The sequence below is a fragment of the Rhineura floridana genome, chromosome 9 (genome assembly GCF_030035675.1).
Source record: "Rhineura floridana isolate rRhiFlo1 chromosome 9, rRhiFlo1.hap2, whole genome shotgun sequence".
Lineage (NCBI taxonomy): Eukaryota > Metazoa > Chordata > Lepidosauria > Squamata > Rhineuridae > Rhineura > Rhineura floridana.
In genome coordinates, this window is record NC_084488.1 from 82,844,875 (window position 1) to 82,858,955 (window position 14,081).

Consider the following 14,081-nt stretch of genomic DNA (forward strand, 5'->3'; position numbering starts at 1 on the left):
GGAGTTTGCTTTGGTACATTGACCATAATCCAACATGGATAATGAATCTAATGATGTTCTAGCCCATAAAAGCAAATATTTCTTGGTCTCCAAGGTACCAGTCTATTGTTGATTTTTGCTGCAGCACAGACCAACATAATTACTGCTTTGAAATGAAGCACAGAGTAAGGCATGCTTAAGCCTTTCAGTTTCAGTAGAATTGATAGACCTGTGTTTCCTGTGTTGGACTGTGGCGTTGTCTCTTGCCAAATAATTTAGGTTGGATTCATAGGAACATAGGAAGCTGCCTTATACCATTTAGCTCAATACGATCTACCCCAGGGGTTGGTTAGTTGCAGCTCAAGGGCTCCTTGATTTCATTCCGTGAGAGTGGCAGAAGCCTGGAAGGCAGGCAGGAGGGGATCAACCAAGAGGGAGAAGCCAAAATGGATGGAACAGTGGAAGGAGGAGGAGAAAATAATTCTCTGCAAGTAATCTGTTCACACCTTATTGCGAGAGCAATCTGTCCTGCTCCTGCCTCAAGCAGCCCTCTGGGTGGAGAAAAGAGAGAGAGACCTGGAGAAAGGGGTGGGAGAAGGAGAAAGGGGGAGTGACTAAAATAGAGGGAAGTGAGTGGCCTCAACTATTTTATTGGTTTTGGCCCCACCAACTGCTGGGATGTGGCCCCGATAGTTTACCCCAGAGGGAATGTGGGCCTTGAGATATGCAAGTGCATGGCTGGTGAAGCAATTCACCTACTGGGGCAGAGCTGCAATGCGAGCTTACCAGTAGGTGGGTCACTGCCACTTATCAGGAGAGGGAGGGGTGAATGGTGGGAAGGTTAGCACGGTGCAGGCGCACTGGCAGAGCCAATCCAGTGCACTCGCAGTGTGCCAACCTCCCTGCCACTTTGTCAGCGGCTGGTGTGGGGTAGTGGTTAGAGTGTTGGACTGGGAGCTGGGAGACCAGGGTTGAAATCCTTACTTGGCCATGAAGCTCACTGGGTGACCTTGGGCCAGTCACTGCCTCTCAGCCTAACCTACCTCACAGGGTTGTTGTGAGGATAACATCAGGAGGGGAAGAACCATGTTTGTATGCCACCTTGAGCTCCTTGGAGGAAAGATGGGATATAAATAATTAAATAATTGTCCCCCCCTTCTCCCGGAAAGCGGCAGGAAAACACCTGCTGCAAAGATACCATTGTGGCTCCACCTTACCAGGCAAACTGCTTCTGGTGCATGGTTGATGAGTGAAAGGTTACATTGGTAATGTTGGTAGATGGTGCACATGCTGTGGCAACTGTCCATTCAGCAACTGTGTCCTGTACGGTGCTGGTTGCGGCACCTGCCACTTCCACCATTACCTTCCAACACTGAAAGGCGAGGGCAGTAGTGCTTCTAATGCCACTGTCTCCATGCTGTGGTCGCTAGTGGTTTAGTGGTTCACAGGCTGCCTCTGGATCCAAAGCATCATTTCTGTTGACTATGTTATCCTGTTCATGGTTCTTTTTCTGAAACTTCCACAGTATCTTTCTTGGGGAAAATACCATCTCAAACATGAAGCTGCTGTATTGGCTGACCCTAAGTGGAAGATCACTTGCTTGAAAACACACCCACTTCAAAAGCTCACTTCATGTGAAAAGAATGCTCCTAATGGAAGGGCAAAACATTATAATCTCTTTCATATCTCCTTTTATTCAATTTAAAGTTATGCTTATTTTTGTTAAAGAGCATGTATGCATGGAAACTGTATGTAGGAGAGGGTTGTGATTTTGCATTGAACAAAATAAATACTTTATCTCAAACAAGGTGACTTCTTTTTTTGACATGTGCTAATCTAAGTAGGAATTAGCTTGTAACATGATCCAGCATCCTAATGATGGTGACAAATTTATTCACAGGTCTATGAAGATTTTACAGAAAGTCCCAAGTGAAAGGTTCTCTCAACTGAAATATCTATTCTGTTCATCTCAGCATGTTAATGTTTTTATTGGCTATGTTCTTAGGAAACAAGAAATATAAATTATTGCAATAGATCAGGAGTGGGGAACCTGTGACTCTCCACATGCTATTGGACTACAATTCCCATCATCCCTGATCATTCGCCATGCTGCTTGGGCATAATGGGCACTAGAGTCCAACAACATTGGCTGGTGGCAGGTTTTACTAACCCTGCTGTAGATTTATTACATGCACTGCAGGATGTGCATAACTTGTTTTTCTCCTTTCTTTTCCCCCCACAGTTTGTGGCCCATCCAAATTGCCAGCAACAGCTGTTGACTATCTGGTATGAAAACCTCTCAGGATTACGGGAACAGGTCATAGCGATCAAGTGTCTGGTTGTGCTGGTGGTTGCACTGGGCCTTCCATTTCTTGCCATTGGGTACTGGATTGCACCATGTAGCAGGGTACAAGGTTTTGTTTTGTTTGTAAATTAATTTCATTTCAGAAAGCCTTTCATTGATGTGGGTGCCTCTCCTTAAGTGAGAGACACAAGAATGTGTTGATGGCTATATTTCTGTTTCTGTTGATACTTACCTGAAACCAAATGATAACCATTGTTAACATAATTCCTATTATGTATTTTGCTGAACAAAGTGCTTTACCATTCCTTATCCTCAACTTCACACAAACAATAGTAGAACATGTATGGCCTACACAGTTTTACTTGAGTAGGCGTTTCATGTGATTGATCAGGAACCTGTTCTTTCCTTATTCAGTGTTAGCCACATGAAAGGCTACACAAATAAAACTGTGTAGGTCATACATGCTCCAAATTCATGCACACAACAGAAATACATGTGAATAGGGCTGCCAAGTGTAGCACAACCCAAAGTGTGTCAGTTCAGAAGAACCTCCCAAAGTGGTTAATACGACTTACTTGCTAGTAAGGATGAGTGCAGATTTCTGAGTATACTGGATGCACATTTAGCCACATATTGTAATTTCCCGCCCATGATTTAACATTATTTTTAAAGAAGCTCAAAAACTGTTTCTTTTATTATAAAGATGATTTAAAACAAAAACAAAAAAATCTGTGTTATCTTGTTGCCCTTGATGACAAAGTAGACGCACCTTTAAAATAATGACTATGATTCATGGCTTAAGGCCAATCAAAATGTATGAATAAAAATATTTTCAAAGTCTTTCCAATGTTTACTTAGGGTTGCCAATCCTTGAAATAAAATAAAAAATCTGCTTTGGGCAGGGCTACACCTCAGTGGTAGAGCACATGCTTTGCATGAATCCCCGCCATTTCCAATTAACAGATTTAGGTGGCACAGGAGATCTCTCCCTGAGACCCTGGATTACCACTGCCAGTCAGAGAGGAGCCTATTTTCCAGGTTAGATCAGCCAATATTGGCGGTGGAGCTCTCTGAGTCTGGGCAGCACAAAGCAGGCCTGGAATTCAGTGGTGTTGTCAAATACAGGGATGAAATAGAAGTGGATTGCCTTCAAGTCGATCCCGACTTACGGCGACCCTCTGAATAGGGTTTTCATGGTAAGTGGTATTCAGAGGGGGTTCATCATTGCCTCCCTCTGAGGCTAGTCCTCCCCAGCTGGCTAGGGCCTGCTTAGCTTGCCACAGCTGCTCAAGCCAGCCCCTTGTCTGCAACTGCCAGCTGGGGGGCAACTGGGCTCTTGGGACTATGCAGCTTGCCCACGGCTGCACAGGTGGCAGGGCATGTAACCCCTGAGCCTCTCCCTGTGGGGGTGATCTTTAGCTGGCCCTTGACACCCAGGAGACCCAAGCAGGGATTTGAACTCACAAATTCTGGACTCCCAGCCAGGCTCTCCTCCCCACTGTGCTAATGGAGAGTATTCATTTAGGGCAGCTGTAGCCAAGACCTGCCAGTTTTCTCACAAGAATAACAAACTAGTAAAACAAATTGGGTCAGGTAGGTTTTGGCAAGTTTTATCATGCTCTTTATGATTACCTTTTTGTTGTTGACTGTGCTGAAAAATAAAACATTGAGAATGATTTGGAGACCATTTTCAAGATCACTGGCGCTGAAACCACTCGGGGGTACTTGAAACATCTAAGAGCTGCTTTCCAAAACTCTCATTTATTTTAATTTCATTTATTTAAAACATTTTATACCACCCTTCATAACAGTATAATTCCAAAATGTTTTTTACAAAAGAAAAAATTATACAAGAAATAATTTAGAGGAAGGATTCTAAAGTATGTTTGTTAGCACATGCAGATTAGTATCCCTCACCTGAAATTTAACATTATCACATGCATTTTCTGCCTCTGGTATATTTGTTGAAAGTGAAAGCATGCATAGCTTAAAAACAAATATATTCTCCTTTGCTTTCTCAGCTTGGAAAAATTCTCAGAAGTCCATTTATGAAGTTTGTGGCACATGCAGCCTCCTTTATTATTTTCTTGGGTCTGCTGGTGTTCAATGCATCAGACAGATTTGAAGGTGTCACAGTACCACCAAACGTGACTGTTACTGATTACCCTAAACAGATCTTTAGGGTTAAGACGACTCAGTTCACTTGGACAGAGATGCTGATCATGGTATGGGTGCTTGGTATGTATATACTGTAGCCTATATATCTCAGTGTTACCTAACGTTGTTTCTATGATATTTCTAGATAAAACTGCTTTCCAGCAGAGCTGCTTTTTGTTGTTCCAGTAGTCGATCTCTAGGCAGAGATCTGGCATACAGAACTAATAACAACTAAACACCAATAGTAGTTCAGACTGCAGTTTGTATGATGTATATTTTTTGAGACAAAGCATTGGTGTATATGCATTACTTGAAGGTTTTGTGTCAAAAATCTCATCGGATATCTTCCTGGAGACTTTGGATGTTCAATGCAAACAAAGACATGCATTGAATACCCAAGGCAATGGGGAAGATGGTCTTTCTTGCCTCAAAATCAAATCAAATCTCACTGTAACCAAACGCTAAGCCAAAGACAGGCAGAGGTATCAGCTAGCCAAATCTATAAAGACTGTTTCTTAACTTACACTGAATTGAGATTCTCTCAGAGTTTCATTAAACAAGCTCTGGAGATTGCGCAGCTTCTTTCCTCCAAAGCCTGGAGGTCTCAACTAGCCTTGCGCACTGAGCCCTAGAGTCTTAAAATACCTTTGGGTTTTTGTCTCTGAACATGTAGTGTTGAGGACTTTTTCAATGAAAATTGAAAGGATTGTACTTAAAAGGTGTGGGCTCTATCCAGATAAGTCACACTTGGAGTAAACCTATTAAAATAAACCAGTGTTAGACAGTGATTTCAGTGGGTCTACTCCAAGTGTGGCTTAGCTGAATACTAACCTTATCTGCATGCCTTTTCAAGTTCATATAAAACCCTATCTAAAATTTTGTAGGTTTGTTTCCTTAGAGGCATAATAAACCTGAAAATTTAATGCTGATAGATAGAAGATATCACAGTTAGAGAAAGAAGGGCAGCAACTGTGTTTTCCATGAGAAATGCACACCCGCAAATACTTTCTCCTTTCTCCCTGTAACCTCAAGGTGACCTGTCTGCTGCCTGATTGAATGAATGAATGAAATAAATCAATAGAAGCTGAGCAGCGGCTGAAGTCCACACACTATCCAAGTTTCTCTTCTGCAAGAGAGACAAGTGGAGTGATGTTTCTTCAGACATTGCTCAGGAGGGAGGCCAGAATATCTCTGCCAAACAGTGGTGAAACGGTGAACGCTTTCTACTTTTTTCTGGCAGGGTGACCCTTTTTTAAAGTTTGGAAATCAAAATAAAGAGCTCAGGTGATCTCAGAGTGAGTTTAAGTAGATATTAAATTTTATACGTCTCGCTTGTGTTATGCTTCATGCTGTATGTAACATTTCATGTTGTTTGGGGTCTGTTAGGTCAGTTCTATTTTACAATGGGTCTATGACAATAGAAATAACTCCAGTCTAACAAATGAGATTCATACAATTTTCTGCACAGAAGTGGCTCTCATGTATGATCATGTGTGAAGCAGCTCTGAGAAAGATCTGAACAATTTTCACTTGTGCATGGTATTTGCGAACAGTGCAATTCTATGCATGTCTATTCAGAAGCCAGTCCCGCTGAGCTCATTGGCCTTTCTCCCAGGTAAGTGTATGGTGGCCTGCAGCCTCAATGACCTTTTCACTGTGTTTCAATTCACTTGGTTTTAGGCATGATGTGGTCCGAATGCAAGGAGCTTTGGCTAGAAGGACCCCGGGAATATGTTTTGCAGCTGTGGAATGTCCTGGATTTTGGGATGTTATCTATTTTCATTGCTGCTTTTACAGCCAGGCTGCTAGCATTTCTACAGGCTACAAAAGCACAGCAGTATGTGGACAATTACATTCAAGAGTCGGACCTCTCTGTAGTCACACTTCCACCAAGCATAGAATATTTTACTTACGGTAAGTTTGAAACTCTTCTCATGTTTCTAGTATATAAAAATGGCTATTATTCTTCTAAAGAAATACTATGGTGGCTGCCATTCTTTAACAATAAAAACTCAGAGGAGTGGCTCACTGAGAGGGGCAGGGTAGCACCATGATGGAGGCAGTGTGTGAACACTGCCAGGAGTGCTGGATTGGCTCTGTCAGTGCATCCACACAGCCATTGCCTTGGCATCGCCTTGCCCCTCTCTGTAAACGGCAGATGGCTATTTTTGCAGCTCTGCCACACTGGGCAAGTTGCACCTGTAACCTCATATTCGTGTCCAAGCATTTTTTTTTTTTGCCAAGTACAAACTAGTAGAATGGGGTCCCTTCCACAGATATACCACGATTCTGTCCCATGCATGCAATCTTATAAGCCATGATTTAAATTTTTTTTTTTATTCTGCACTTACATTTTCTACATTTCTGAGATTGTGCCATGCCCCCCACTGGGGCTTTTTTTAATCATGCCCCCAAACACCCCTCTGTTTTCTTGCTATTTTTGTTTAACATAGCATACGGTCTGAAGAAGAGTCCTACAAAGCTTGCTGAGTATTTTTGAACTTTTATGTCCCAATAAAGATATTATTCTGTCAATGTTTTGATTTTTTAAAATTATTCTAATGTGTCTACAAACATTTTATAAGTAAGCCAAATCACTGTAAAGCTTTGTTTTTCTGGCCTTTTCCATTGCTAAGCCATGAATTCTTTTCTCCACAGTCAATTTCTCTTGCAAGGTCAAGGTGAATTCTAATTACTCAAAATTATCTACTTTGCTCTATAAACATTTAACGTTATCAAGATATATACACATAGAACTGCCAGGTATTTTATTTTTTAAAAGCACACTGAAAACTGGGTACAATAACAGTGTTTCTCATTGATGTCTCTTTCTTCCAGCTCGAGATAAATGGCTCCCATCTGATCCGCAGATCATATCAGAAGGTCTTTATGCAATAGCTGTTGTGCTTAGCTTCTCTCGGATAGCTTATATCCTGCCTGCAAATGAGAGTTTTGGCCCATTGCAGATTTCACTTGGAAGGACTGTAAAAGACATTTTCAAGTTTATGGTCCTTTTTATTATGGTATTCCTTGCATTTATGATTGGGATGTTCATATTGTACTCCTACTATCTTGGAGCCAAAGTAAACGCAGCTTTTACGACGTAAGTAACATTTATGCAAAAAGAATACACATGCATGTGCATCACAATGGCTCGCTACTCATTCCTTGGAATGGATTCAGCAGATTCTAGCTTCTCTTCCATCTCCAGCGTAATTGCCTATCCCAACAGTAAATGTTTATTATTATTATTATTATTATTAATTAAATGTATATCCCACCTTGTTGTCAAAGGAACCTAGGGTGGCAAATGTTGCTGAATGTACTTGAGTTGCAGCTATTCTTTAATAAGTGTAACTAGATCCATTATGTACTTAGACTAGGGGTCAGCAACCTTTTTGGATGAGAGGACACATTTCAAATTTTGAGAGAGTGCTGAGGCACTAGTCACAAAATGGCTGCCATGGAGACATGGAATAACTCAAATGGCTGCAATGAGGGCATGACATAACACAAAATTAGAGAGTAGTCATGGTGAAGCTTTTCCCATAATTGTATTTCTATACTAGAAGAGGCTTGACCTATTGAATTTCTGCCTGCCACAGAGCAGTTAAACCCTGTTTTTCTCGGTGCCAACCATAAACCAAAGCCTAGGCTGCCATCCTGTACCCACTTACCTGGAAGTAAGCCCCATTAAACACAAAGAGACTAGCTTCTGTGTAGACATGTATGCCATTGTACTGTAAGTTACCTATACAGTGAGTTCTTAATAAGAGCCTTTAGCTCCTGCAAATCAGAAGACATGCCTAAGCCTCTTTGCAAAGTTTTCACATTTGCCTTTTGGGAGGAGAGGGGTTCTTTAACATCCACCCACCATTTATTGTGTAATAGTATTTGCAGAAAATAATTTCTAGACACTACCTGATCTCAGATGAACCCATCACAGGAAAGGTGCATCCTGGTTGCTAGGGAAAAAGGAAGGGCAAACTATGGAGACTCCAAGGACTAGAAAAAAGAAGACAGAAGCAGGAAAAGTGCACTAAAAGGGAGGGCAAAACAGCAGCTCTTTAGGACCCCAGGGATTCCTATTGCCTGATGTCCAAACAACTCACTTATCTATCACAGCTCTGACTTCACTCAATGGCCAATAACACTAACAGGCAGGAGCAGCCAGGCTGGCTCTTTTCACAGAAATTGTTTAGAAGGGTACCTGCACATTTTGCTTCATAACTTTCTTTCTAGGAGGGCTTAGAGACTTACTTTTTTTAAAAAATGAAAGCTGAAACTCTGAGCTACCTGCTGGGGGTGCCATTGAAGGCCATGGCACCTCTGATCAATGGGTTGATGACTTAGAGATATTATTAAACTTCCTTAAGTTTTTTAAAAATGAAACGTATGGGCATATGATATTGCACATTTGTGTGCATGCATAGCAGATTGAGCATGGTATAACATACAGTGACTCGCATAATAAATTGTAGGTTTTAAAGGTCAAATTTAAACCATTTATGGACAAATATAATGATAGTTGGGACAAGCAATATTGCACGTGTAGCAGATTAAGCATGGTATAAAGCACAGTGATTCATAACAATTGAGCATTTTTCATAAAAGCATACAATTGTTATATAAGTCACTGTGTGTTATATCATGTTGAAATAGTTGTGCATACATCCACATGTGGAACATCACATGCCCCAGTATCTGAAAGTGATCATTATGTATTTGTCCATAAATGGTGTAAATTTGGTGCTTTTATATGTAAAACTTTTGAAAAAACTTAGCTATGCCATTGCACTATTTTTCATTTCATTCTTGTACCATTTTCAGGTAGTTTTTGAGATGATGCCATTTACTTTATTAAATAAGTAGCTAATCAAAGTTGTAAAGCAGCATCCTGGTATAAAAGGAGATAAAAATGGCAATATACCACTTTCCTATGTCAAACTTAATTCTATTAATGCAGCTCACCAGCCACAAACATATTGGCAATATGCAAAAAAGTACAGCAGAATCAAGTTCTCTGAGAAAACAGTTTATGTTGTGTGCATCTTGTTTTGATTAACTGTCTGCAGTAGGATCTTTGAATCTTCTACAGATACTTCTTAACAAAATCTAATTAGCACATAGGAGTATTTATATCTGAATTCATTAATGTTCTGTTCTTCCATACAGAGTTGAAGAAAGCTTTAAGACCTTATTTTGGTCAATTTTTGGTTTATCAGAGGTCACGTCAGTTGTCCTCAAATATGATCACAAATTTATTGAGAATATCGGCTATGTGTTGTATGGAATATACAATGTAACAATGGTTGTGGTTTTACTGAACATGCTGATTGCCATGATAAACAGCTCCTACCAAGAAATTGAGGTACGTACTTTTCTGCTTTGTTTTCAAACCCAAAAAAGATTTGTTCTATATATACTGTTGCTCAGCTTACCATAATAAACAGAAATGCTTAGATCATAAGATATGTTAACTTAAGGAAGTTCATGGAAGGAAAATTTCCCATCCCCTTTTCCCTGAAAAGCCTGTTGGGGTCAGAGCAGTAATGCAACTAGAGCTGGACCTCAAGTTCAGAGCCCTGAAGCCCAGCCCCCCCAAAAATGACCACTCGGAGAGCAGCGCAAGGATGGGGCAAGGGCAAACAGGCCTAACGTCAGCACCTGGGCTGGTGTGGGTTTACTAGGGCCCAGTGGCCCAATGGACACTAGTGGCTGCAGCACCCTTTCGTCTTCCGCCCTGCCCCCCTCCAACATTTTATAGCCAGGGGATGACTAACCAGATATGCATAGGGTTACAATTGCTAGGACTTATTCCCAAATGACTGTGTTTAGCATCAGAGCAGCAGAAGCAAATTCCATTTTATTCCTGTAGTCATGATGGGGTGTGATTTAAGTGAGTTTAAAATGCAAAACTGCGCCTGAGCATTTTAATTGTCTGGACTGTTGTAAATGGAAGCATTTTTATTTGGCTTTTAATTTTATATTTTAATGTTTTATTATGTGTTTTTGATGTTTTAGTAGTATTGTATATCAGGGATTGGTGGAGGGGAGAAATGTTAATTGTATGCTTACTCAAACCATCTAAAGTAGTGTCTCCTGCCTGTAAGATCATTTAAGTCCAGGGTCTAAAATTACCTAGCTGCACCACTGGGTCAGACAGGGCTCACCTGAACAATGTGGTATGGAGCACAGGAGGCTGTTGGGATAGTGGAGAATTGCCCAAAGTTGGGTAGAGTTCTGCGTGATTATTCAAGAGGATCCTCTGGACTTTTCTCTGAAGAGGTTTCAGGAAGTATTGGTGGGTCTAGTATAGCGTCCATATCTTCAACAAAATGATGGCTGTTACACATTCTTTTTTTATCTTGAAATGTATTTGCAGACTGTTTTACAAAAATTCTTACCTGAATCTTATAGCACAATAATTCTTACACTTACCTGTTCTGGAGCCAGTATAATTCTTCCTATTTAGTACACATAGTAAAAAAAAAAAAAGTAAGAAAGAAAATCGATGCCTCTGACAATCCCTGGATGATCCAACCAGGGAAAATGTGAGCTTGTAAAACATTGCAGATAATATATTGGATCATATATACATATAAATAAAGACAATAATAAATAATAATAATATGTGCTGAATGCTCTGTAGACTTTAAAGACGTATCGCTTAACGACTCACCTGTGGGGCTGGATTAGAACCAATGGGTTGGATCCAGATTTAGTCATGCTTAAAGCAGACCCATTACAAACAGTGAGACATTTCAGTGGGCAAACTTAACAAGGAGCTGGGGGCAATCAGAGTGGAAGAGCCACTACCACATCTAAAGCCCTGCTGGCTTGCACTGATCAGAGCAGAAAGTGGGGATTGTGCGCTCTCTCCCTCTCTCCCTCCCTCTTTCAAAAGCTCCAACATCCCAACTGTGACCCGAAACTCCCCATTTCAAGGCTGTCCACTGACTTCTTCCCACCTGGGCAGAAGTTTGGTCTCAAATCTCCCCCCCCTTGCTGCACTCTTCTCTGCTGGCAGAGGCACAGAAGAGAGGCAACTGTACATTGTATATTCCAATTATGTTAACTTTTAGATGTGACAATGCTGTGCCCACCCCACACTAGCCCATATTCCCTAAGCCAGGGATGGGGAACCTCTGGCCAGTTGTTGTTGGACAACTCCTGCCATCCCTGAGCATTGACCATGCTGCCTGGGGATGATGGGAAGTGGAGTCCAACAGGATCTGAAGGGCCACACCTTCCATAGCCCTGCTCTGAATGCTTTCTAAGTTTAATACCTGTTGTAATTGGCAAAAATGTGTACTGTGAGTGAGTTGTCATGACTAAGCTACATTTCCAAGATTAATTATTCAACATACGACATAAGCATCTTTTCCTGCAAACTTATATAAAGTTTGATTCTAATCTTAGATGCATGTTAGAAACATGAAGTTGTTTATCCTAAAGCATCCAAAGCTGTACTTACATCTGCAGGGTGTCAGATTTTCAAAGAAGGCTAATACATAGAACTTAATCTTAAATGATCATAAGTTACTGATAGCCACATTTTATCTACCAGAGGGAAAAAAATATTTTGAATTCAGCGGGACTGCACAACAGATCATTAAGAAATTTAATCCGTTCATTCTGAATGTTTACATTTTAAGCACTGTGCAATTAAAATAGATAATAGTATATTTTACATGTAAGGAAGATGTAGAAATGCTTGACAAAAACATTTGATGCCCACTAATCTTGGTTCTTGAAAAATACTTTGTGTTATTTTATAGTAGTCAAAATAATTATAAATGCTGTACATGCTGGGAAATTCTAAAAAGCTTAACTATGCTTTGAGAGTGAATGGATTTTTTAAAAAATGTTATTGCTTAGGGTTTTTTATCCCACCCTTTCTCTGAGGTGCTCACTGAAACATAACATGGTTCTCCCCCACCCCTTTTATTCTCACAACAACTCTGTAAAGTAGGTTAGACTGAGGAAGAGTGATTGGTCCATGAACATCCATTCGTAGCTGAATGAGGATATGAACCCAAGTTCCCGCAGTCCTAGTCCAACACTCTTACTATGATACCACACTGTCTCCTAATATGTTAGTGGTAGCTCAGTAGCGGAGGATATGCTTACATGCAGAAGGTTCAGTCTTGGGCATCTCCACATAGGCCTAGGAGACAACCCTGTATGAAGTCTGGTGATTGTCTTTTGGCCCCCTGTCAGGTGTGCCCAATGCTGTTTAACATCTATATGAAGCTCTTGGGAACAGTCATTAGGAGATTTGGGGCGAGATGTCAGCAATATGCTGATGATTCTCAGCTCTGTTTCTCTGTAACATCTGAATTGGGAGAGGCCGTGTATGCCCTGGACCAGTGCCTGGACTCTGTGGTGGGCTGGATGAAGGCTAATAAACTGAGTCTGAATCCTAGCAAGGTGGAGGCACTCCGGGTCGGTGGTTCCTGATATCTGATCAATTGCCTGCTTTGGATGAGGTTGTACTCCCTCTGAAAGAGCAGGTTTGTAGTCTGGGGGTGTTCCAGGATCCATCTTCTAGAAGTACAGGTGACCTCAATGGCTAGGAGTGCCTTTTACCAGTTTTGGCTTGTAAGACAGCTGCAGCTCTTTCTGGACCATGATGGCCTGACCGCTGGTGTCCATGTACTGGTAACTTACAGGCTAGATTACTGTAATGCCCTTGAGGTTGGACTGGAAGCTGCAGCTGGGACAAAATGCAGTGGCACAACTGCTCACTGGCGCAGGGTTTCACCAACTTGTCAATCCGCTGCTGAAAGAATTGCACTGGCTGCCCATTTGGCACCAGGCCAAGTTCAAGGTTCTGATTTTGGTGTACAAAGCCCTATGTAGCTTGGGACCAGGATACGTGAAAGATCAGCTTACTCTTTATATGCCCAGTCGATCACTGTGTTCTCCAGGTGCGGGCCTCTTGCAGATACCATCTTACCAGGAAGTCCCTTCCACATGACATAGGAAGCAGACCTTTACTGTTGCAACACCTACACTTTGGAATTCCCTCCCCTTGAATATTAGACAGGCACCATCTCTGTTATCTTTTCATTGCCTACTGAAGACCTTCCTCTTACAACAAAGCTTTTAAGTAAGACCTTATCCCAGTCTGTGTCTGGTTGGAACTGCTTTTAAAGCTGTTTTGTTTGAATGTGTTTTAAAGTCTTTTGTTTTGAAGATGTTTTAGAGTGCTTTTAGTGTTTTTGTTTACTCCTGGGAGGAAGGGCAGGATATACATTTAATTAAGTAATAAATAATAAAATAAATAAATCCCAGAGGACTGCTGCCATTCAGTGTGGACACTACTGAGCTAGATGGACCAATGGTCTAATCTGGCATAAGGCAGCTTCCTATGTTCCCAACAACGAGGTTTTGTAATGTTGAACTTGATTATTTCTTCAGTTGAGCTGCCTCTGACTTTTATGAAAGTGGGGAATGTCCAAATGACTCCTCGTAGCTAATTTGTTTATTTTTATTGCTTAGATTTATAGCTCTCTGTATTGCAATATCCAGCTGTTGAACGAAAGTGTGGGTTTCTATTCATAGCAATCCACTTTTCAGACTGAGGGAATCTCCCAAAGGAGCTTGTGTTCTGGCACGGGGCTCAGTTGTGCAA

At 41.2% G+C, this 14,081-nt stretch overlaps 1 protein-coding gene across 4 annotated transcripts in view; it reads left to right on the top strand.

Annotated features, from left to right (window-relative positions):
* Positions 1-14,081, top strand: part of TRPC3 (transient receptor potential cation channel subfamily C member 3) — a 72,941-nt gene that overhangs the window by 44,296 nt on the left and 14,564 nt on the right. For all 4 annotated transcript variants that reach the window (XR_009757960.1, XM_061585194.1, XM_061585195.1 and 1 more), the window contains 5 exons: positions 2,222-2,386; positions 4,306-4,522; positions 6,122-6,355; positions 7,280-7,544; positions 9,617-9,812. Coding sequence is in view for 3 of the 4 variants with exons in the window: in XM_061585194.1 (XP_061441178.1) it covers positions 2,222-2,386; positions 4,306-4,522; positions 6,122-6,355; positions 7,280-7,544; positions 9,617-9,812 (1,077 nt within the window). In the remaining variant the exon portion in view is untranslated. The remainder of the gene's footprint in view (positions 1-2,221; positions 2,387-4,305; positions 4,523-6,121; positions 6,356-7,279; positions 7,545-9,616; positions 9,813-14,081) is intronic.